This window comes from Ranitomeya variabilis, chromosome 6 (genome assembly GCF_051348905.1).
Source record: "Ranitomeya variabilis isolate aRanVar5 chromosome 6, aRanVar5.hap1, whole genome shotgun sequence".
Lineage (NCBI taxonomy): Eukaryota > Metazoa > Chordata > Amphibia > Anura > Dendrobatidae > Ranitomeya > Ranitomeya variabilis.
This window is the reverse complement of record NC_135237.1, coordinates 178,348,693-178,373,435: the sequence shown is the minus strand read 5'-3', so window position 1 is coordinate 178,373,435 and position 24,743 is coordinate 178,348,693. Positions and strand designations below refer to the sequence as shown.

Sequence of the window (24,743 nt, the reverse complement as noted above, 5' to 3'; positions counted from 1 at the left end):
ATGTCCACTGTGAATGAAGTCTTGGAGCAAACACATGCCATCATGCAGACCCTGAAGCTTAACAGAATTGTGTGTGTGTTTGATCAAGCACTCTATGCCAAAGCTGCCGAGGTTATCTGGAAACAGGAGAAGTTCAAGAACATTATAATTAGAATGGGTGTCTTCCACACAATCTGTAATCTCCTCTCTATCATAGGGAACAGATTTCAGGATGCAGGCCTTAGAGATCTGTGTGTTGAATCCGGTGTAATCGCTGAAGGATCAGTGTCTGGAGTGATGGACGGCCGGAGGTACAACAGAGCAGTGAGACTACACAAGCTGGTCTATGAAGCACTTATGAGGCTTGCATGGAAAAACTTCCTTCCATGGCTAGAAGAAAACCATGCAAGGGACCTTCACCATCTGGATGAAACACTGAAGAACATCACAAACTTTCGCATCAGTGTGTCGCAGGGATCCTTCGAAAAGCTCTTGGATAATGAATCTTGCACACTTACCCTGAAGCTCTTTCAAGTTTATCTTGAGACCCTCAGAAATGAACAACTCTCAGCATTCTGGATGTCATACTTGGACATGGTCGAGACCATGCTGGCCCTGGTTCGAGCTTCAAGAGAAGGCAACTGGATGCTTCACCTAGGAGCAATCCGACAGATGATACCATGGTGTTTTGCCTATGACAAGGTCAACTATGCCCGATACCTAACCTATTACTATGCCACAATGTCTCGGCTGCCCATAGAACACCCAGAGGTCCATGAATACTTCATGCAAGGTGGCTTTTCGGTCCAGATCGGTAGCAAGAATCCTTTTGGACGAATTCCTGTGGACCAGACCATTGAAGAGACAATCAACAAAGACACCCAGACACCAGGGGGCACAAAAGGCTTCAGCCTCAAAGTTGGAGCTGTTTCCAGGTTCTACCTGACATCAGAGTACCGCAGTATGTACTTGAGGCAGCTGAGGGCCCTGGTAGGCCAACAATATACTGACTTCAGCCATTCAGACCTACAGGTGTCTAGGATTAGAAGAGATGAAGCCGATGTCCAATCTTTCGTTCAACTGCTGGAGACAGGTTGGGTGAACCCCTTCAACAAAGAGCATAATGGTGAACTTATCAGTTTGTCAACAGCGACTGTAGCACCACCAGATGTAGCCAAAGACCTTCAAGGGGCATACAGTATAGGAGAGGATGCATATCAAACATTCAAGGATGAGCGTTTGGGTACCGATAAGCCAACTACATTGTTTCATGACAAGATGACGAAGAACAAACTTAAAACGTTCTCTAACATCCAAATGAAGACACGCAGACAAGGTCTTGGCAAGGAGGTAATTTTGAAGGCTGACAGAAACCTATTTGGCCAGATGATACTTGTAGCTGAGAACAGAAAGCTACAAATGAGTGATGTCTTGACTCATCCCCTGGGTCCATTGCCATGGGCACTTGCCAATGGTGATGGGTCTATCCGCAAGACCAACAAGGCTGCCCTCGCAAGGGAGTTGGAGAGGAATGCTCGTCCTGCAGAAGTGATCCCCGAGCCCTCTGCAACCATCATTGATGGGATGAGCCTGGTTCAGAAACTGAAGGGAAACAATGCAACATTTGGCCAGCTAGCAGGCACAGCAATGAGTCGCGCTATCCATGAGGGTGCTAAGAGCAAGCGCATTGATATTGTCTTTGACGTCTACAAGGAGACATCCATCAAAGATACAGAAAGAGTCAACAGATATGAAGGCACAGGGATCCATTTCAAGAACATTCAACATGGGCACAACATCCAGCAGTGGAAAAAGCTTCTAAGTAGTTCCTCCAACAAGGCAAGTCTCATAAAGTTTCTGGTAGAAGAATGGAAGGCGAAACACCACAGGGAGAAGCTTGAGGAGAAGGAGCTGTATGTCACATGTGAGCAGCTCTGCTTTAAGATCACCAAAGAACAGTGGGAAGAGGCTGCTGACCTTAAGTCAAATCAAGAAGAAGCAGACACACGCCTCCTTCTCCATGCTCTTCATGCAGCAGAATCTGGTTACAAGTCGGTCATCATCACTTCGGAGGATACTGATGTCATGGTCCTGTGTCTGGGCATGTGCCACAAAATCCCATCCCACCTGTTCCAGAAATGCGGTACACAGAACCGGACAAGATTCCTGGATATCACCACTCTGAGCCGAACATTGGGAGGCAGCGTATGTGATTCATTGATTGGTATGCATGCATTTACAGGCTGTGACACCGTCAGTGCATTCGCTGGCCGTGGGAAGATGACGACACTCAAGCAGTTGAAGATGAACAAGACATACCAGGATGCCTTTCAGGAAGTTGGTCGTTCATGGGAAGTGTCTACCGAACTTTTTGAGAAGTTACAGGAAATCACCTGCCACATGTACCTGCCAACTACCCAAACAACTGAGGTAAACAGGCTCCGTTATCAGCTGTTCTGTGCCAGACGTGGAGTGGTAGAGTCAAGTCAACTCCCTCCTTGCCAGGACTGCCTTTTCATGCATGCACTGCGTGCAAACTACCAGGCTGCGATCTGGAGGAGAAGTCTGCAGAGCCAGCCATGGGTTGCAAACCCAACAGACTGCGGTTGGATGATAGATAACGACGGAAAGCTTGTTGTCAAGTGGATGCAAGGGGCACCAGCACCAGAAGCTATTATACAGCTACTGTCCTGCAAGTGTGTGCGGTCATGTGAACTTCCTCAGTGTACTTGCCTCAGCAATGGCCTGAAGTGCACAGACATGTGCAGATTACAGACATGCCAGAACAAGGGTACTGAAGACGAGCCAGTAGAACAACAGTCAGATTCAGAGTCCGATGTTGAAGATATTATGGAGTAACATATATATATATATATATATATATATATATATATATATATATATATATATATATATATATATATATGCACATGACATGTTCAGTGTGTATTTACATAACTTGGATTAAATTTTGTTACAAATACTACATCTAGTCACTCCGGGTGGTACCGATATCGTCATATTTGGTTCTTGGCTCATGCTAAAATTCCTGTGGAACACCTAAAGGGTTAACAGTTTTTAAAAATGAGTTTTGAACAGCTTGAGGGGTGTAGTTTGCAAAATGGGGTAATTTATGGGTGGTTTCTGTTATGTAAGCCCCTTAAAGTGACTTCAGAAGTGACTTGGTCCTTTGAAAAGTGGGTTTTGCTGTAAATGTGAAAAATTGCGCATAAAACTATAAGCCCTATTACGTCGTAAAACAATAAGGTTTCATTTTCAAAATGATGCCAATATGAAGTAAACATGTGGGGAGTGTAAATTAATAACTATTATGGGGGGTATCAGTATTTTTGTAAAAAGCAGAGAATTTCAAAGTTAAAAAATTGCCGATTTTTCCAAAATTTCCGAATATTTAGCATTTTTTTATATAGAAAGGTAAAATATATTGACTCCCATTTAGCACTGACGTGAAGTACAATATGTCACGAGAAAACAATCTCAGAATGGCTTGGATAGGTGAAAGCGTTCCAAAGTTATTAGCCCATGAAGTGGCACAGGTCAGATTGGCTTAGGCACTTGGGTACAAATAGGCCTAGGGCTGAAGGGGTTAATAAGCTACGTATATGTAAGGGCTATCATATCAAAAAATAAACTACAGACATGCATCTACCTAAAAATACCAAAGAGAATTAGTCACTCCGCTTGGTACCGATATCGTCAAATTTGGTTCTTGGCTCATGGACTAAGCAGGTCCCAAGCAGAGAACCGAGTGAAACCAAATCTAAGCTCATTCATTCATGGTGCACAATGACTCTCACAAAGCTTTGAAGTCCTTTCCCTTTAGCTAGTAATCCCTGTGATATGCTTTTTATTCACAGTACATTGCAGTGCTTGTCAACAGAACTCCAAAGCATAAGCAGGATTCAGGCAGAGAGGAGAATGAAGTCTGATCTGAGCATGTGTGCTCTGACTGCTGTCACTCACAGAAGTAGCCCCATCCCAACTAATGATATGTGCTACTCAGTTCATCTGATTCCAGTTTCCAGACAGGAAATAACAAAGTCATAATCACAACAGATAACTATATCACCCACATAGAGATCACTTTACAGGAGCAGTTTAGGTAATAGGAATATATTAGAAAACTGATAGGAAGAGTAAAGACAAATAAAAGGGGGTGAAATTACTAGTGGAAAACCACTTTACTATTAAAGTGCAGAACATCGTTCTTAATTTCAGCTTTTATTCTCTAAAGAAGTTCTGAAAATTAAAACTGAAAGCTGGTTACTATGGGCATTTTCCCTGAAGTTGATGTTTCTCTAAATTTGATGTATACACAATTTAAATGCATTTAAGTAAAATTTCCTGCAATGAATTTGAAAGCATTGCTCGCACTCAGGAATCATTTTATCTGTGCTAAAAAGTAAAGGGTCTGCTCACATATTTTTATGACTTGACCTGCAATGTGGATACAAACTGTTAAACTCAGCGTTAAAATGGTATAACAGATGTCAGTGAAAATGGGGTCTGTAATGAACACAAAGGAACCTTTTGAGCTTTTTCAATAAAATATGCGGATCCCCCTGAACTTTCTACTAGATATTCTGTCCATGTCTGGGTCAGACTTGTAGGGAGCATTTGTGCATTGGCAAGGCTTTAAGCACGCTACAGCAGCCTCCTGTGTGTTAGATTGCAAAAATAATTGTAGCATCAAACTAAAGAGGTGTAATATTCATTTATTAGAATTTTTCCATATTAAATAAGGAACAGAGAGAAACTGAACAGACTTGGACAATTTCTTAGTATAGGAAAATAATGTGAAAAATATGTCATAGAGTTAACTGTTAGGAAAAGCTGATGATGTTATTTTATAAAAAAATTGACTAGTGTTATCAATACTAAACTACTATTAATAAAAGATTACTACATAGAACACATTTACAAAGGTTGGCATAATAGATAACATTCATTTAATTAGCTATAGTGCTTTTCTGTGCCCATTAACACACAAATTACAATCTATTATATCAGTACATCGGTCTTTTTGTAGCACTTCTAAGTTGGTACAGTAAAAGCTTTTGTATATTGGCCTAAGTAAAGAGAAATCTTTGTGTACTTTACATGCATTAAATACTATAGGAAAAACATTAAAGGCAAAATTAAAAATAATAATAATTTAAATACTACTTGGTGTATCTACACCATATTTTACAAATTGTAGTAAAATCCTTTAATTTGTATTTTGATTTGTGTATTCATTTTCGACTGCCAATCGCTTTGTTCTCCTGGAGGTAAACTGAGGTGTCTTTAGGTGGCTTTCTCATGCAAACCACATAAGCACTTAGCCAAACAAGGTCTCTTGTGTATGAGAGAGAAGGCCAATGTGGCTGTTGGCTGAAAGATTGGCTGAATCATCCTCTTCTGATACCCATTAAATGTTTATGGGAGACTTAAAGGAAACCTGACAACTGCTGGAACCATGGACAGCATGTATCAGACACTGGCTGTATGATTGCAGCCAGGTATGTTTAACTGGTATATTGAAGTACTGCAACGTTTCAAGACCACCAGGAACCAAGCTGTGTAGGAGACTTTTCAGAAACATGGTCCCAAATGACTTCTCCACACCTGCTGACAATGACTGAAAGGTCTCTCCATGTGTGTTAAGGAGAGAAAATAAAAATACAAATACTACAGGAAAAGCAAAACCTCAATGGTATGAGAATTTAGAATAATGTATTCTACTGTGAATGCCTCATGAGGTGTTTCAATTTATTTGGTCAATATAATAAGCAGGGACAGGGCAGTGATTGAATATATAGAACTTTTAAGGACAAAGACACTACCATATGTCCATACAGAACATCACAATAATATATAAAAATAAAATCTTTTATTAAATACAACAGTAGGTAAAAACATGGGTCACATTGCTCGCACCAAGAGGAAATAAGTGTTTAATCAGACATATGTACAGGTGCGGGTTTTTCTTGTGAACATGTATATTGACATGTGTGATTGCCTAGATTTCAAGGATATATTGGTTTAACCCTGGGCTAGGTGAAGGAGGGGTGACGTTATATAATATGTGTGTACAATAGTCTTTTCTTGGGGATGAAGTTATAATATACGTATTCTAACTGCTAAACAGTTTGATAGATAGTGCTTGGTTCCTTAGTTAATACAACCACATCCATTTATAATGAAAATAGGGTATAAATAGCTTCTAACAAAATCATTTTATTATACACACTGGTTGAAGGCCTACATGGCTGAAACGCGTTGTGTTTTTTAAATACATTTTTATGGTATTTTATAAAGTTTTGCATTTGCTGTACATAGCCAATAAAATATTATCTGATTCAACATTAGAGATACTTGTTTTTTGGCTATATAACCTTCTTATTCTAAAATGGGTTAAGAATCCTTTGAAGGATCCTTATTCACACTAGGCTCCATTGGGAATTGTTTTGCCTCTGTATCTGAGGACTTTTTACTATGTACAAACTTACATTACTGATACAGTGAAGGAAATAACTATTTGATCCCTTGCTGATTTTGTAAGTTTCCCCACTGTCAAAGTCATGAACAGTGTAAGGGTTGGCGGAACGCACCGAATATATTTATTAGATGGGATAGGTGCGTTCGCAACCCGGGATCCACCGTGCAGGAAAGAACCTGCTGCTAAGTAAGGTGGCGAAGCAAAATAGAATAAACAAACTCTGTTACTTCACAGAGCCCGTAGTAAAGAGAACGATGTGCCCTGTTTAGCTCACAGGGGACACAGCTACTGTGTAGAGCCGACAGTGGCTATGCAGTCCAACCAACATGCAGCTCCTCTCCGGTGGAGCCGGAATTCTATCGGCTATTAGCCCGCCCTGAATTCACACATAAACTCCTCGCCGGAGGTGCCAGCATTCTACGGGCTTATTTCAGCCGGGTCCCTGACTGCATACACAAAACTCCTCGCCGGAGGTGCCAGCATTCTAGGGGCTTATTTCAGCCGGGTCCCTGACCACACACACGACCACACTGGGGCTGAGCTCGTACATATTTGACACTAGCGCATGGCCGTGTGGTCATGAGAACCTTATATAGCTGCAGCACCTACAGGACCTTCCAAGAAGGACCAATGGAAGGCTGCCACAGAACTTGATCAGGTAAAGGACCTTCCTGGAGGACCAATGGAAGTTGCTGCAGTACCTGAGCATGTGACCCTTGATCTCCACTGAGAGATCTTACCCTGGGCATGCTCAGTGTGTGCAAAGCAGGACTTAGTCCCAGAAAAGCCTGCTCGCCGCAGATCAGTGCAGGGTACAATAGCAGAGCCTGGAGAGGCAGCAGTAACCCTTTGCACAATATCAGACTCAGTGAGACGCTGGGACCGACGTCTCCGCTGAGCAGGCTCCACTGCGGCCGATGCAGAATGGGAGACCGCAGCAGACACGGCTCGAAATTCCCCCTGTGCAGCAGCGGGAATTCAACTCCTAACAAACTGTCTATAATTTTAAGGGTAGGTTAATTTTAACATTGAGAGATAGAATATCAAAAATAAAATCCAGAAAATCATATTGTATAAATTATATAAATTTATTTGCATTTTGCAGTGAGAAATAAGGATTTGATTCCTCTGGCAAACAAGACTTATACTTGGTGGTAAAACCCTTCTTGGCAAGCACAGCAGTCAGACATTTTTTGTAGTTGATGATGAGGTTTTGCGCACATGTCAGGAGTGGAGTGCCCCCATGGGGCCGTGGGATACTCGGTACCGGGTCCTGCGGTTCACAGGGGGATGTCACGGTGGCTGACCCGGTCCGTGGCCCTGGGACGTCCATGTAAAAGGGAAAGGTCTTTAAAGGGAATGTTTGTGACGCCACCTGTGGTATTCGGTCAGGGTGACCGATGCTGCTTTAAGGGGTCCGCTGGGGTGATGTTATGGCAGCTAGATGGTATACCTTCCCACAGGTGAAGTATGTCCCCAGGGCTTCCCAGTGTGTAGATGGTGGATGGTGAGAGGCGCAGTGAAGAACGAGGACACAAGGTTGCAGTCTCTTTACCTTTACTGAAGGTTTTAGCATCCACAGTCCAGAGCACAGACCACACGGCAGGCAGAGTCCGGCAGGTTTGCAGGCAATTCCAGAGTCCCCTTATCCAGGTAGAAATCAGTAGCCTTCCTCTAGCACCGTGGTGTTGTAGTACCTTACTGCTAAGTTTCTCATAAGGTCCTCACAACTGTTGAAGTTGTTACAGATGTTATGTCTCTCTCTGTCCCCCAGATGGATAGGACAAACCAGTATGACCAGTGGCTTGAGGAGTTTTACAGGGACTGTATCGTGCCCCAGCCTCTAAGGGGTGCCACCTTGCCTCCTGGGTATAGGGGCGAACAGGTAACGTGAAATTAGCTGTCCTGCCGGTCTCTGGAGCAAGGCATAAAGGACTGTTGCTCCCTCGGCGTTCTGGCTACTGGGATCCTGTGCCTCAGAAGGAGGCAGCCTGTGTAGGGCAGAACTCCTCCTGGAATCCACTCCTTTGCTATGACTTCTTCACCCTCTCTACAATACAGTTCTCCTTCAGTGTATCTTTTTAGAAGCTGCCGCACTTAGGGCAGGCACAGCTCTGTGTCCTTCTGTCTCAATCTCTGACAGGCTCCCACCCCTGTCAGGGACCAACTACCTGAGCGAAGCTCAGCCAGCAACTGTCTAACTTCCTACCCAGGTCACCAGTTTTACCTAAGTGTGAGAAGTGCCCTAACAAATAGGAGCATAGCTCCCCCTAGTGGCCTGGAGTGCGAAATGTGTTGCATGTTTGTGATACCTGGATTCAGTTGTCTTTCTTTGCCTCCAAACGTAGCATCACTCCCCCCTAGAGGAGAATGATATTACTGCAATGACCAGGACCTTGGGGCGCTGCAAGGAGGAATTTTGGTCCACTCCTGTTTGCAGATCATCTCTAAAATTTAAAGTAAGCAAAAAACTTTTAGGCGTATTCTGTATATCTCAAGTGCAGTAATACTACATAAATTGACATATCTTCATTTAGTCTCCCAGAATATTGAAATATTAATAATAGAAGCTATCATTCTAATTGCCATTTGGAATGTTTTCCCCACAGATTACATCTGGTTGGCAGGGGACCCAGCAAGAGAATACTGCCTATTATTAAAGGAAGCAAAAGAGTTTACAGACATTATCACACGGGATCACAGCTGCTGCTTTCTGTGAGGTAAAACATGTTTTTAAACAGGCAACAAAATGTTTTTCCTTACAGAAACCACCATATGTGATCCCATGCTTTCCTGTCTGTATACGCTCCTTTTTGCTTCCTCCCCTGCCCAGGAGCTGTGGTATGATCATCAGACCAAGTTCCTGTACGGTCAGACACGGCCATTACACAGTACACAGCAGGGGCACATTTATGACATTATCTCGGCACAGGAACATTTTTTTAATACATCCAATTGTAAAACTTATTTTGATTCCAAGCTCTATTCATTAAAATGAACTTTGTTCCAGGGAAAACCTCTTTAAAATGCAAACGTCTTCGCTGTTTTGGACGATCTCTACTTGTTCGAAGGGTCGTTTGGTAACAAGCAGTGTGATTTTGCTGGGACCCCAGCAATCATATGTAATGGGGAGTACACTGGCAGTAAGTGTTCAGTTTCCTTGTAGTATCACCACTGGAAAATTCATTGAGTTGTAAGTGCACTGCAGGACCAAAAACATAAAAGTGAGGGATGCTTTATAGACGCTCTCTATTCTTGCCAAGAGATGAGCATTTTGGACAGAGGACAACATCTGCATCCTTCCTGCAGAGAAATCCACCGATGTCATAAGTGATGGATTATCCGTTGCTGATACAACAGCTTTTTTTTCTAACACCCCGATAAAGGTGACTATTTGATTTGTCTGGAGAGGGGGTATGCAGCTATGTCACTGCTTATCTCTATCATCTATAATATTAAAAAGGTTTAAACCACAGAAGAACGTATCGCTTGAAAATTGAATTTTCTGGCTTTGCCAAATTTTCCCTAGAAATTTGATTAAGAGAGAATTTTCAATTTGATAAGTAAATAACACTTAAGGGAATTGGGAGATGGAAACCAACTCTGTTGTACAAACTGCCTTTCCTGAGCCCAACTGTGCTCCACGCTGATCTCTGACTGACCACCACTGTACAAGGTATGACAATGCGCTAGATATCACAGCAATGACACTATCCTGCTCACTGATGCTTCAGCAGTCTGGGAAATAGTGGCCAACAAGTTTTTTCTTTTGGCGTTCTTGAATCTCAAAATGTTTGAATTTGCGTGGAGCTGAAAATTCCAGGAAATTTGACTGAAACTCGATCGTCCATGGATTGGTCTGCTCACTTCTAGTTGAAACTCAACTTTTCACAACGTTTTACTTACAGACATGAAATTGCTGTAGACACGTTTGCAATATTTGGGGTAATTCAGTGAATGGAATGAAATGTATTACTTTTGTGCATGCCATTTCTTACTAGAAGCTATTGATTAAATGTATTTGATGAAACAGAGGCACAGCTTACTTAGAAGTTCTGTTATTTAATATAAGGCCTCATTGGCAGGGTAACGATTTTCACCCATCTCATTACTTGTAATAAATCCTATGCTTGAGCAAACACAAGCAAAGGGCAAAGAAAAGGGACAACAATTACAGAATCAACAATTACATCAGACGATGTGTCAAGGCCAAACGTCGTCAAATTACTTCCAAGTTTCACTTGCCATCTAAAGATTAACTTTATAATGTGCTCTGAAAATGCTTTCAAAGGCATCAATCACTTTGACATGTCATTGGCAACAAAGCGCATTTGTCTTGAGAGAGTGGTAACTGTTCCAAGGGCCTTATTAATTAATGAGTGATAATGGCCACCACCTCTAGAACCCTGCCAGCAACTTTAATGATAGTGTTTCATGAGCCTCAGTGGGATCCGCAGCTTCTTGAATGGGATCCTTAGAGATTTACAGAGCTGGAACACCTACAACATCCAGTATTAAAGAAACCAAGCATTTAATCTGTTTCCACTTTGACTACAGGGGATTATTGAAATATGCCCAGTGAGAGTGCTGATAGACCCTGGAATAATACTTTTTTGTTTTCTTTTAAACATAAACAAATTAAAGGGATTATTGTGCCTTTTATCTCATAATCAGATTCAGCAGCCAAATGTTTGTTATTAGAAACAGTGTAATTTTCATTTGGAACAATCCACATTGTCGTGCATGAGAAACATCTGTGTGTTCTGGCCTGATGTATACAGTATATGTCTTAGCCGTTCTACAAACAGATATCTGTTGGAACCTTTAAGAAAACAATAAGTGCATGTAGAGACATTTGTAAAGAAGATTTATTATTATTCACTGGCAAATTGTTCGATTTTTAAATCCTTGGTTTATTTATTTTAAAAAGATATTTGTACTGACGGCAATGTCACTGGTTCATTTGAGGACTTTGTAGAAAGAAAGACTCCAATTGAAGTTACAGCAGATACAGATCAAATAGCCATAATAGATATACAATAAGTATTATATCTAGTGCAGCCTGTGAAATGTTTACACAGCAATATCATTACGTTGAGAAGCAAAGACTTGCATCACTTTATGCTTCAAACTGGAGACTAAGCTTAATTTACATATTTCATATCAATGACTTGCAGCTTCATCTGTTGGCAAAATGGAGAAGCATTCCTCGTGTTAACAGGATGTTAAAGGCAATCTGTCACCAGATTTACTGAGAGCAACATAATGAAGGGATAAAGATCCTGATTCCAACGTTGTGTCACTTTATTGGGTGCACAACCAGAGTTTTTAGATGTAGCATGTAACTAAACTCAGAAAGCTACCCCCACCCATATCACAGCTTTTTGCATATATTGTCTATTGATAGTAAGCTGCCTATCAGAGGAGGGGTTGTGGTCAGACCAGAGCTCAAAGGAGCTCTAGTCCATTCAGTGATAATTTCCTGCTGATATAATATTCATTGCATTGAACAGCACACAGCCTAATAGGTGACACATCCCCGACATCTGTGTCTCAGCACCTATCTCATGCTGTCCTCAGATTATATAGAAAAAAAAACGCTGACAGATACCCTTTTAGAAAAATCTGCATCAATATAGAGTGTATGGAGATTATTACTGTGAAAAGGGGTGTCCAAATACATAAAAAGTTGTGTTCTTTTTCAAATGGTAAGGATACACTAGTTTTCTTTAATTATTACATTTGCACCAATGTCCATGTTTCACACCCCTGTTACAATGTTTGAAGCTTTATTTCAACATTTTGTTCCACCACAAGCTGAGTCCTTCCTCTCATTGTTTGTGTCAGCAATGTAATGAAAAGGGCTGGATCACTGGTGCAGTCCATTAGCTAAGTAATGCCCCTCCTACTTTGTGGCTGATATGGAAAACAGGTCAAGGAGTTTGATTATTGAATAAATGTCATTTTAACATTAACTTCATAAATTACTAGGTACACATTAAAATAAGAAACTTTCCTGGACTAATATTTCACTTTCAATTCATGGGTAAAATTTGTGAAGACAGATTTTCCCATTACTGAGATAAAAGACATCTGCTGCTCATAAGATTCTATGGTGAGAGGGGAGAAGGAGAAACTAGAGGCAGGCACAGAAATTCTACTGCAAATTTTCCTGAGATGACAGTTACAGTTCTCCATAGAACGTTATGAGCACCAACTGTCATCTCCTTTCTCAGAAATGGTAACATATGTTTTGACTGAATTTACCTGAGGATTGAGAATTTTGAGAATAAATGATAAGCTCAGGAGGAGAAAGCATCATTTTTTCTAATGAAATATATTCTAAAGTTCCTTAATTTCATGTGTACTGTTAAATTATGAAATATATATATATATATATATATATATATATATATATATATATATATATATATATATATATATATATATATAATGATGGTTATTGTTCTGTTAAGCGTCTGTAATCTAGTCACTAGCACAATGAGAGGGAGGAAGCTCTCTGCCTTTGAATGAAAGCTAGCACAAGCTGAGAGGGATCCTAAATCATGACTGTGGTGCAGAATCCGTCAGTAAAGTCCAATAGTAAGCTTATTTTTTATTTGGTAAACATGCAAGCAACATTTTATATCACAGGGCATATCATTTTAAAGGGGACATGTCAATAAGTCAAAAGTGGCCAGGTTTTGCCCTTATTTTATCCCCTTTGCTTCCCTGAGTATTCTGCAGCCATTTGACATATGGTTTTAGAGATATGGGCTGTTTTATTCATAACTTATTTGAATGTTCTTTACCTTGGGGGCGTTGCTTACAGGGTAGTTATGCAGAGGAGCCTAAAGACATACCCCAGAGATTCCTGTGACCAACACCCCATTGGTAAAGACCATAAAAATCAGCACAAAGTAAAAAGGCCAATATCTCTGAAACAGTATGGTGGATTTAAAAAAAAGAAGAAAACCTCCAACAACGAAAATCAAATAAGAGCAAAACTGACCTTTTTGACCTGCAGACAAGTCCTCTTTAAATATCCTACATAGCTAATACACCTATCAGTATAAGAAAGGGGTTTTAACAGTTAGAGTAGGAAAGCTGCATAAGGCCCTATTTCAAAAAGTAGATAGAAAAGTAATAGAAAATGACAAAATAACATTGAAAGAAAGACTGGATGTTTATCAAATGACAAATGACGTAGAAGGATGTAATTGAAGAAATGAATGATATATAATTGATTTGAGGAAGAGTGAATTTGAAACATATGTATAAAGTGTATGTAGCAAATCTGCTAAAATGTTTGCGGCCAGTGACAAAGAAGGAACACTATGACACCATGACCACTGATGTTCTACAATCTGGTTCAGCTACCTAGCATGAACACAAGGCAATTTCTAATTTGGGCTTAAGCATGCATTATATTAGTTTATTTGCTTTGACAGCAGCTCCTTGGCACTGGTTGCTCCATTAACCTACATGTATATAGTCTCATAATATGTCTAAGAAGTGTTATCAGTTAATTCTAGTTTTACAGTGTTTTACCTTAAACAGTATTGTGGACATATATCAGGATTTAAATTCATAAACCTTTATCAACTCAGAACATACTCTATATGCCATTTTTCACTCCAAAGTACCCTACTTGTGCCTATTTGTGCCTCAATATTCTCATCCTGTGTACTGCAGTTTCTCATTAAACAATATTAACTTTGTTTAAAAAAATGTAATAATTCTGCATTAATAGACGTAACAGGATCCAGTTATTCTGGCTACGAAGGTTAACAAATATGCTCCCTTATACAACAATGCTGATACTGCAGAATGGGTATTTATTTTTCTGTATATTTTAATAGTTTTACTCTCATTGTATGGCAACTTGCAAATAATGATGGTTTTCTTATGTTTCTTATGTTTTTCACACCTTTATAGAATTTGTTATTGTATGTAGCATAATATGCAGCGCCCCAGAGTCCTGGTCGTTGCAGTACTATGGCTCCGCCACTAAGGGGAGCTATGGTGCATCTGATGGCACTGAAGGAGTTCATCTGATCAGGTATCACAGACACCAATACATTTCACAGCCGGGCCTCCGGGGGGAGCTAAGGGTTCTATTCACTAGGCCACTCCCCACCATAGTGGGTAAACTGGGGGTCAGGCAGGAAGTTAGATCAGAAAGCTGACTGGGTTGGAACCAGGCAACACCTTGTGGCAGAGGGTGTTGCGGGGGAAGATACAGTAGGGTCTCTGTCAGGGGTGGGATCCTGACAGAGGCTTGGCAACTTGAACGAACGTAACGGGACCGTGCCTGCTCCGGGTAGCGGCGGTGCCCAAGGAAGGATTAGAAGAGAGATAGATTGTGCTGAGTGAGAAACGAGATCACGCAAAAGGAGAAATACCAGTAGGAGTCGTGCTGTAAGACCGAAGCAACATCCTACTGAGGCGCACTACCGGTGGCCGGAACGCCGAGGGAGTATCATAACATTCAGCTTCAAGCAATACTCCAAACAGCGGCAGGACAGTCAGTCTAAGGCGGGCTGTCTAACTTATATCACCTATGCAGTCTTGGGGGGCAACTTGTGGAGAGGGGCGACTCTAGGGTCCCGGAAGAGCTCCGAGCCTACCCGTCAAACGGGTGCCGTCCCAACCAGAACACCAGGGAGGGACGGAGGATTAGCAGAACATCATCTAATCGAGTTGTGAGGGAACTTAAGAAACAGACACAACAGTTGTGGGGACTTTCTGTAAGCACAGCAGGGAAGGACCACAACACATAGCGCTAGAAGGAAGGCACCGATTTCCACCTGTGAGGGGAACTCTGGAGGTGCCATTGGACCGGCCGGACTTGCGCAGCCTGGTGAACCGTGTTCTGGACTGAGGACCCAGAGATCTTCAGTAAAGAGGTAAAGAGACTGCAACCTGGTGTCCTCGTTATTTACTGCACCGCACCACTACAGCTTCATCACCACCACCATCATCCATCATATCTATCCACATCATTGACTGTGCACCCCTCGGCAGGGTCACGGACCGGGGCCTAGCCACCGTGACAACCCCAGAGCAGAGACTCAGAGGCCCGGTACCGGGTACCCCTCGGCCCTGCGGCGGTGGGGGCGCTACAAATACTTCAGTTATTTTTTAATATTAAATCATAAAACATGCTCTCAAATTAAGTAACACTTAAAAAAAAATTTAGAACTTGGTTTCCTTTAAGAAAACGTTCAAATTTATGTTGGTATAATTTCCTTGGTGTCCGTCATAAATACCGTAAGTTAGATGGTTTAATTTAAAGGGCCATCATTCCACTGCAATAACATTGATGACCCAGTATTATAATGGGTCATCAATATCAAATTGGTTGGGGTCCGAAAGACAGCACCAACACTGTGCTGTTGGCGGCTGCATGTGAGCAGATCTGGTATTGTTCATTCATCTGAATAGAAGTGGATGTGAAGTCCTCAGCAGCAGCAATTAAATGGTTAAGAGAGCTGTGCTGTTCAGATTCTTCAACTGTTAGTGACAGATCTTAGGAGCCTTTCTGCAGTACCTGGCAGAGGCAACTAAACTTCACCATTGGTGGCACCTGGCATGCTGACAACAGTTGATCGATAGGAGTGTATGGGGTTGGACCGCCCCCAATAAGACATTGTAGCTGCTTTTAACAATCCCTTTTGGGGATTTTCAAAGGACAGTAAGCTGATCACAAGTTGGCCTACTGCTTCCACCAAAAGCGCTGGTTTGAATTTTCTGGGGAACCTGGCAACAAGTGTTTCATCCTCTTTTGTATCATTTTTAAGGGTAACGAAGTATTACTCAATGCGTATTAAAATCAATAACTTTTTTGTAATACAAAGATCAAGTAGGCTTGGCATAATGAGATCTATTTATTGTCTCCCTCTATTATTTTTTTTTTTGCCAAATAAGAATAGAAAATAATGTTTAATTATTGTCAAAAGCTTAGTCCAAATTATCTTACTCATGAGCCAAGCACTATGCATGAACGTACAAAGCTTGAATATTACAATTGTATTCTCTTCCTTTGTGCTGTCAGATTCTTCGGCAGCCATCAAACCGCTTCTGTTCTTCACCAGTAGTGACAAAGCTACAGCCACAAATAACACATTTGCTCTATTAACCAAATGAATCTAATCTAATGCAGTCTCTTTGAGCATGTGGGTCACAAATCGTGCTTACTATTGATGTGCGCATGGCTTTTCTGCATTCACATACAGATTTAAGAGGTGCATCCAATAATTTTGAATGGTCCCAACAGAACATTTAACACAGTATACTAGAATGGATGATAGCTAGAGATGAGTGAATATATTTAAATGCATTTGAATTTTCTCAAATTTTACTAAGATCTGCATTTGCCAAAATGCAGATTTATGTTTTTATTTAGCTTCTGGGGGGATTCAGCAAAATTGTAACCACTAGCTGCCATTTTTCTAAACTGTAAGGGACCATCTTAAGGTTACATTTTTTTTTTAATTCTTATACTCACCAAACCTCTTACATATCTAGTTTCTCTGCTCTTTACCGTCACCCGTCCAGTCCTCATTGCCTCTTCGTCCTGTCATTGCGAGTGCTGAAATCGTTTGCTTTAGGTTACATAGTGACATCATGGGGATATCTGCGCTTGTGGTGGTGAATCGAATATGCGGCAAGGACCGAATGGTTGATGGTGAGGAGAGTATAAGTACTTTTTTATTTTCTACATTTATTATGCTCTTGGCAATTCATACAAAATTTCTCTTCTGTGAATTGAATTTTCTGGGAAAATCCATGCAAACTTTGTCTGATCTGCCCATCTCTATTGATAACTGCTAGATCATTGTCATACAGATTACCTTTTCTGTAATCTGCTACTTTGGCCAGTCCCATAGGCTTTGAATAAAGTAGTATCAGATATTCATGACCCCTCCCCATTTGACAGATGACACAGGAATTCCACTATGGTGATTGGAGGAGAGATCAGTGTTCAAATTCCCAGCAAATCTAGCAGGTATCAGCTATACTGCAGATAGGTAATAACTTATTATACCTAGAACACCAGAAAATAAGATGTATGAGATTATAAACTGGGTCTGCGCTTTTGTTCAGAAACTGCCACACCTGGGCTCTAGATGGTATTGGATTATTAAAATTAGAAAACTGATCTAGATACAACCAATGGGCTCAAACAACTGTGCTTCATGAAAAAATACTTTTTTCCTAATCTCAGTTAACTCCTTTATTCTCATTGCATAAAAGGTCGATTTATACTGTATGTATAATAAAAAATTAAGAGAATATAGAACTGTGCCACACAGGACACTGAATCATGAGATAATATACAGCTAAATATCTGATGGCTACAGATTTATTTGTTGTTTCATTATTTCTGAAATATTTCTTAATAATATCTTTATATACGTATAAATATGCACATTACTTATGTTTTTCTATATTTAGGTTTGGAAATCTCTTGGGATGGAGACAGTTTTGTGGAAGTAATGGCAGCCCCTCATCTCAAAGGGAAGTTATGTGGTCTTTGTGGTAACTACAATGGACATAAGCGAGATGATCTCATAGGTAGTGATGGGAACTTCAAGTTTGATGTGGATGATTTTGGTGATTCATGGAGAGTGGAATCTAATGAATTCTGTAACCGCCCTCGCAGGAAGACTTTACCAGAGTTATGTCAAGGGACAGTAAAGGTGAAACTCCGAGCTCACAGGGAATGTCAGAGGCTAAAGACCTGGGATTTTCAAAGCTGCCATTCAACAGTTGACTACGCCATGTTCTATCGGTAAGTATACCCATACTTTTTCTTTCCATATGACTTTTAGTGTTGCTAATAATTTATGTTATGTGGTACCTTTATTCTTATATAAACCTTGGGTCATGCAGAACTTTTTAAAGAAATAATGAGCACTAATCAGTCAACAAGTGATTGGTACAGGAGCTTCTTACACCAACTGAACTGTGATAGATTATTCCTGCAAGAATAGATGTTAAAGGGAACCGCTCATGTCACCAAGCACTAATAACCTGCAGCCATAGTGCTAATCTTCAAGCCATCCAGCCATCTTACTGAAAGTGCAGCCATTGGGGGAAACTGAACTTTATTCCTACTGGAAGCTACTGGCTTTTAGTCATGGAGGCCTGCAGCTACAGTCATTGCTCAGTAGATAGCGAGTGATGGCTGTAAGCACACTCAAGCACTCTAATTAATAGCTGTCTCGGCAGCACATCCGTTCAGATTTGGCTGTCAATCAAAATTCTAGAGTTTGCTGACACACAATGAGTGATGACTGTAGTCACATGCCTCTATAACTGAAAGCCAGTAGCTCCTGGGAGGAATAAAGTTCATTTTCTTCCATTGGCGAAACTTTCAGTAACATGACTGTGCTTTCAATAAGGTGGCCAGACAGCATTGTAGTGATGTTAATCTGAAGATTAACAATATATCTGCAGGTTAATAGTGTCTGACATGACAGATTTCCTTTAAGCACTTTGGACAACTTATCTGTTAATCTCATAATTATACAGATAAGGACGCACCAATGCTGACATTCTTATTAATTTTAATTGGCAAGTGAATGCCAAGATTATATCCTCCTTTCATACAGATAGTGGAATATGATAGGATTTTGTAGTTTTAACTGTGAAAAAAGCCTAATCAACTGTAGATTTAATTTCAACTATACAGTTAAAAGGTACATACCCAGTTTCATGCCCATTTTGAGAATAATGATAAGCCTCTGCCAGAAATCATTCATATTCATATAATCATAATAACGTATGACACTTTTTTTATTCCGGGTATTTGTATGAGAATGATGTTTTTCTTTAGATCCAGGCAAAGCCTAGCCCTTTGGTGAGTAGCACAATCATTAGGTGGCTTTCTTTTCAAACATCTATCATTTTTTTAATTAATTTCAGGACTTTTCCTGTACAAGTTTTCATGGCTGGTATTGTGTTACACCACGAAGTCCTAAACCCTCCTTCAAAATCCATGTTCTGTCTGAGAAAAACTGATTGAAATATGATTTTGGTGTATCCATGAAGCATTTACTGCCTCCATTATTAGGCAGATTTCCACAAGTCTTGTGTTGACTTTAGAGATGAAAATGTTTCATATCGTAATAATTCACCTCAAAATCATTCACTAGAGTATCACGTTGCTTTTAGGACCGATAGTTATTTATAACATCACTTTCCCAAGGAATACTTCCTTGTTTTCACATTAATCTTACTTGGCCACTGACTTACGAGATTTTCATCATTGGCACAATCTAGTTTTTCCTTTATTGCCATAAAAAGGACATGCTTAGCTTTCTTGGAGCACAATAATGATGGTTAGATGAAAGAATGAAATCCGTTATGGTTTTTCAATGCCACAGGATATAAGCGGAACGTGCTATAAAAATGTAGTATAATACTGACATTATAGCAAATACTACAACTCATATCATTATCCAAACTTTTAATGAAATGTTAGGTTTGTGTCAGTGGTACCATTTGATTAATGCTATTTGTTTAACTGCTTTGGAAAAGAAAATGTCTCAGTTTTATTTAGCTCCGTTTGGTAACAAGCACCAGTCCTTCCAAAACACGCGCAGTACTGCAGCCCAATTACTTCATGAACGTCTATTTCCTTACTGAAGCTTGCTTCTGGTAAACCTCCGAGTATTAGAGGAGACAGCATCATTTATGCTGTACTAGGTTTCAAAGACAATTATTCTAAGAAATATATTCCACTTAAAGATTTTTGCGGGACTAAACAAGGATGGCCTATCATAGTTGTTCTGTAGGTGAGAGTCTGACCACCTGGACCACCCAATCATGAGAATTAAAATGGCACAGTAGCTCATCTGTGTAACTATAGTGATAAAGAGGTTTTCTAGTATACTGTTAATTGACACTCATTTACCCTAATATGTAAATATGTACAGACTGTCCATGTATAGTCCTCACTGTTGGTAGAATCTATTCTGTTCGCTGCCATCCTGGTGTTTATGGTATCCTTGTGTTCTCTAAAGTGTGAGCCACTAATGAGATAGCTTATAGATTCAACTTCCTAAATCCTAAAAGCTGTATTAAACTTTTTAAAATATTCTGTCTAAAAATAAATTTTGTAGTTCAGTGGGGAGCCAGGTCCTGAGACTGAACAAGTTCCTCAAACTGAAGTGCTCAGCTAATGCATGAGCATTCACACAGCAGTCTACTGACCCATTGACTTTATATTTTACCCCTGTACCTCTGTAATGACACTCATTTTTATGTCTTACCTGATGAAGTGGATACACAAAACCTTTGGTTCTGATGAGCAGGCCTTACATGGCACCGACAGGTGGCACTGGTGCAGCAGGGCAGATGAGCTAGTAATGCAGCAGGACTGGATATTTAGATGAGCTGCTGTAGTGAAACTGGAATAGGAGACTTGGAGGTAGTAGAATTGAACAGAGAAACTGCACTAGTGGACACTTAAATGTAGCAAAGTTGTGCAGCGGTATTGCAGTAGTGAAAACCAGGATGTAGCTGCCTATTAATGGAGACTAAGCAAGAATGCCAACTACTTTTATAATCCTGGCACCTAAATCAGGATTGAAGAGGACCCGTCTCTAAGTCAAAAGTAGCAAGTTTTTATATTATTTTATTTCAGCAGCTCCTCTGAGCATTCTATTTTTGTGTTGTTTAAATCCACCACATTTTCAATAGATATGTGTCTTTTCATTTAGTGCTAATTTTTATGATCTTTGCTAGTGATGAGCGAACGTGCTCAGATAAAATATTCGAGTCCCTGTGGCTGCATATTTTGTGGCGGTTGACAGCTGCAACACATGTGGGGATTGCCTAACAAACATGCACTCCCTGTACAAGCGCTTCTTGCTAAATTTGAATATCATCAAAAAAATAATTTATTTCAGTTTTTCGATATAAAATAAGTGAAACTAAAATTATATAGAGTCATTGCAGAGTAATTTATTCCAAATGCTTATTTCTGTTAATGTTAAAGGGAATCTGTCACCCCAAAAATCGTATAAGAGATAAGGCCACCGGCATCAGGGGCTTATCTACAGCATTCTGTAATGCTGTAGATAAGCCCCCAATGTAACCTGAAAGGTAGGAAAAACAGGTTATATTATACTCACCCAGGGGCGGTCCAGCTGCGGTCCGGGTTCAGCACCTCCCATCTTCATACGATGATGTCCTCTTCATGTCTTCCTGCCGCGGCTCCGGTGCAGGCGTACTTTGTCTTTCCTGTTGAGGGCAGAGCACAGTACTGCAGTGCACAGGCATCGGGCCTCTCTGACCTTTCCCGGTGCCTGCGCACTGCAGTACTTTGCCTTCAACAGGGCAGACAAAGTGCCTGTGCCGGAGCCACGACAAGAAGAGGACGTCATCGTATGAAGATAGGAGGCGCCGGACCCGGACCGCGACGCCCATCAGACCGGACCGCACTGGGACCACCCCTGGGTGAGTATAATATAACCTGTTTTTCTTACCTTTCAGGCTACATCGGGGGGCTTATCTACAGCATTGCAGAGTGCTGTAGATAAGCCCCTGATGCCGGTGGCATACGATTTTTGGGGTGACAGATTCCCTTTAATGATTATGGCTTACAGCTAATGAAAACTCAAAAGTCATTATCTCAGTAAATTAGAAAACTTTATAACACCAGCTTGAAAAATTATTTTAAAATCCGAAATGTTGGCCTACTGAAATGTAAGTTCAGTAAATGCACACAATACTTGGTCAGGGCTCCTTTTGCATCAGTAACTGCATCAATGCGGCGTGGCATGGAGGTGATCAGCCTGTTTCACTGCTGAGGTGTTATGGAAGCCAAGGTTGCTTTGATAGCAGCCTTCAGCTTGGCTGCATTGTTGGGTCTGGTGTCTCTCATCTTCCTCTTGACAATACCCCATAGATCCTACATGGGGTTAAGGTCAGGCAAGTCTTCTGTTCAATCAAGAAAAGTGATACTGTTGGTTTTAAACCAGGTACTGTTACTTTTGGCAGTGTGGACAGGTGCCATGTCCTGCTGGAGAATGAAATTTCCATCTCCAAAAAGCTTGTCGGCAGAGGTAAGCATGAAGTGCTATAAAATTTTCAGGTATATGGCTGCACTGACTTTGGTCCTGATAAAACACAGTGGACCTACACCAGCAGATGACATGTCTCCCCAAACCATCACTGATTGTGGAAACTTCACATTAGACCTCAAGCAGTTTGGATTGTGTGCCTCTCCACTCTTCCTCCAGACTCTGGGACCTTGATTTCCAAATGAAATGCAAAATGTACTTTCATCTGAAAACAACAATTTGGACCACTGAGCTACAGTCCAGTTCTTTTTCTCCTTAGCCCAGGTAAGATACTTCTGGCGTTGTCTATTGGTCATGAGTGGCTTGACATAAGGAATGTGACACTTGTTGCCCATGTCCTGGATACGTCTGTGTGTGGTGGCTCTTGAAGTAATGACCTCAGCATCAGTGCACTACTTGTGAATCTCCCCCAAATTTTTGAATGGCCTTTTCTTAACAATCCTTTCAAGGCTACGGTTATCCTGGTTGCTTGTGCACCTTTTTCTACCACACTATTTCCTTCTACTCAACTTTCCATTAATATGCTTGGATACAGCACTCTGTGAACAGCCAGCTTCTCTAGCAATGACCTTTTGTGGCTTACCCTCCTTGTCAATGACTGCCTTTTGGACATCTGTCAAGTCAGCAGTCTTCCCCATGATTGTGGAGCCTATTGAAACAGACTAAGGGACCTTTTTAAATGTTTAGAAAGCCTTTACAGGTATTTTTGTTAATTATTCTAATTTACTGAGATGATGACTTTTGGGTTTTCATTGGCTGTAAGCCATAATGATCAACATTAAAAGAAATAAACACTTGAAATAAATCACTGTTTGTAATTACTCTATTTAATTTATGAGTTTCACTTTTTCTATTGAAGAACTGAAATTAACTTTTTGATGATATTCTAATTTTGTGAGACGCACCTGTATGTGTGGTGGCTGTCTACCACCAATGCAGCTGCAGGGACTTGAATATATTAGCTGAACATGCCCAAGATGCTCGCATAACACCCGAGCCTGCTCAAATAAAACGTTATCCAAGCACGTTCACTCTTCTTCACTAATCTTTACCAAAGGTGCGTTGTACACACGGTATTATGCAGAGTAGCTTAGACATGCCCCTAGAGAATCCTGTGAGCAATGCCCACTTGGCACTAAAACAAATAACACATATCTCTGGTACTATATGGTAGATTTTAAGAAAGAAAAAAATGGAATATTCAGTGGAGCAGCAGGAATAAATTAAGAGCTAAAACTGATCACTTCTGCCCTGGTGAGAGGTCCTCTTTAAATGACACTCCAGCATGACAATTTTGAGACAACCCAAGGAAATGCTAAAGAAGAGGATCCAGGTGATACAGAGGCACGAAGCACTGCTCAACAATGGAACCAGGATAGGTGAGGAACACATAAAGCATAACCGTCATTATCATTTTTACTTAATTCAATAGTACCAATGAAAATAAGAAACTTTGTAATATATCTTATCACATAAATTTGCTTCGTTCTCTGCCAGAATTGATTAGTCATTATCAAACTTCTCAATTTTGAATTAAAATTTGTATTCAGTGAAGACTGACTTTCTCATTACTGAGATAGGAGATGGCGACAGCTACTAATACACTTATATATAGATGGTATAGATGGTATGAGAGAGGAGCTACAGGCAGAGCTCCTTCTCCCCCTTCCCTATACATAGAATCTGATCAGTGTGAATTGCTACCTCCTATCTCAGTAATGGAAAGTCAGGCTTCACTGAATGCAAATTTTAACTCAAAATTGAGAATGTTGATAGCAACTGACCAATTCTGGAGGAGAAAGAAGCAGATTTCTCTGAGATATATTAAACATTTGGTTATTTTCATATGTACTATTAATTTATAAAATATATATTGTAACGACAGTTACTCTTTAAGTATTCGCTGAACCATTGTGCCCCATTGGGGTTTTGGCGCCCAGACTCCCACAATCTACAGTGCTTTTAAGAGATTACAAGACATCAAACAAACACCAAATCTAAGGGTACTGTCTCACAGTGGCACTTTGATCGCTATGACGGTACGATCCGTGACGTTCCAGCGATATCCATACGATATCGCTGTGTCTGACACGCAGCAGCGATCAGGGACCCTGCTGAGAATCGTACGTCGTAGCAGATCGTTTGGAACTTTCTTTCGTCGCTGG

The 24,743-nt window shown here is 40.6% G+C and overlaps 1 protein-coding gene across 1 annotated transcript in view; it reads left to right on the top strand.

The window, feature by feature from the left end:
* Positions 1-24,743, top strand: part of BMPER (BMP binding endothelial regulator) — a 492,812-nt gene that overhangs the window by 364,744 nt on the left and 103,325 nt on the right. The window contains exon 13 of the mRNA XM_077269281.1: positions 17,942-18,278. Within this exon, the coding sequence (XP_077125396.1) occupies positions 17,942-18,278 (337 nt within the window). The remainder of the gene's footprint in view (positions 1-17,941; positions 18,279-24,743) is intronic.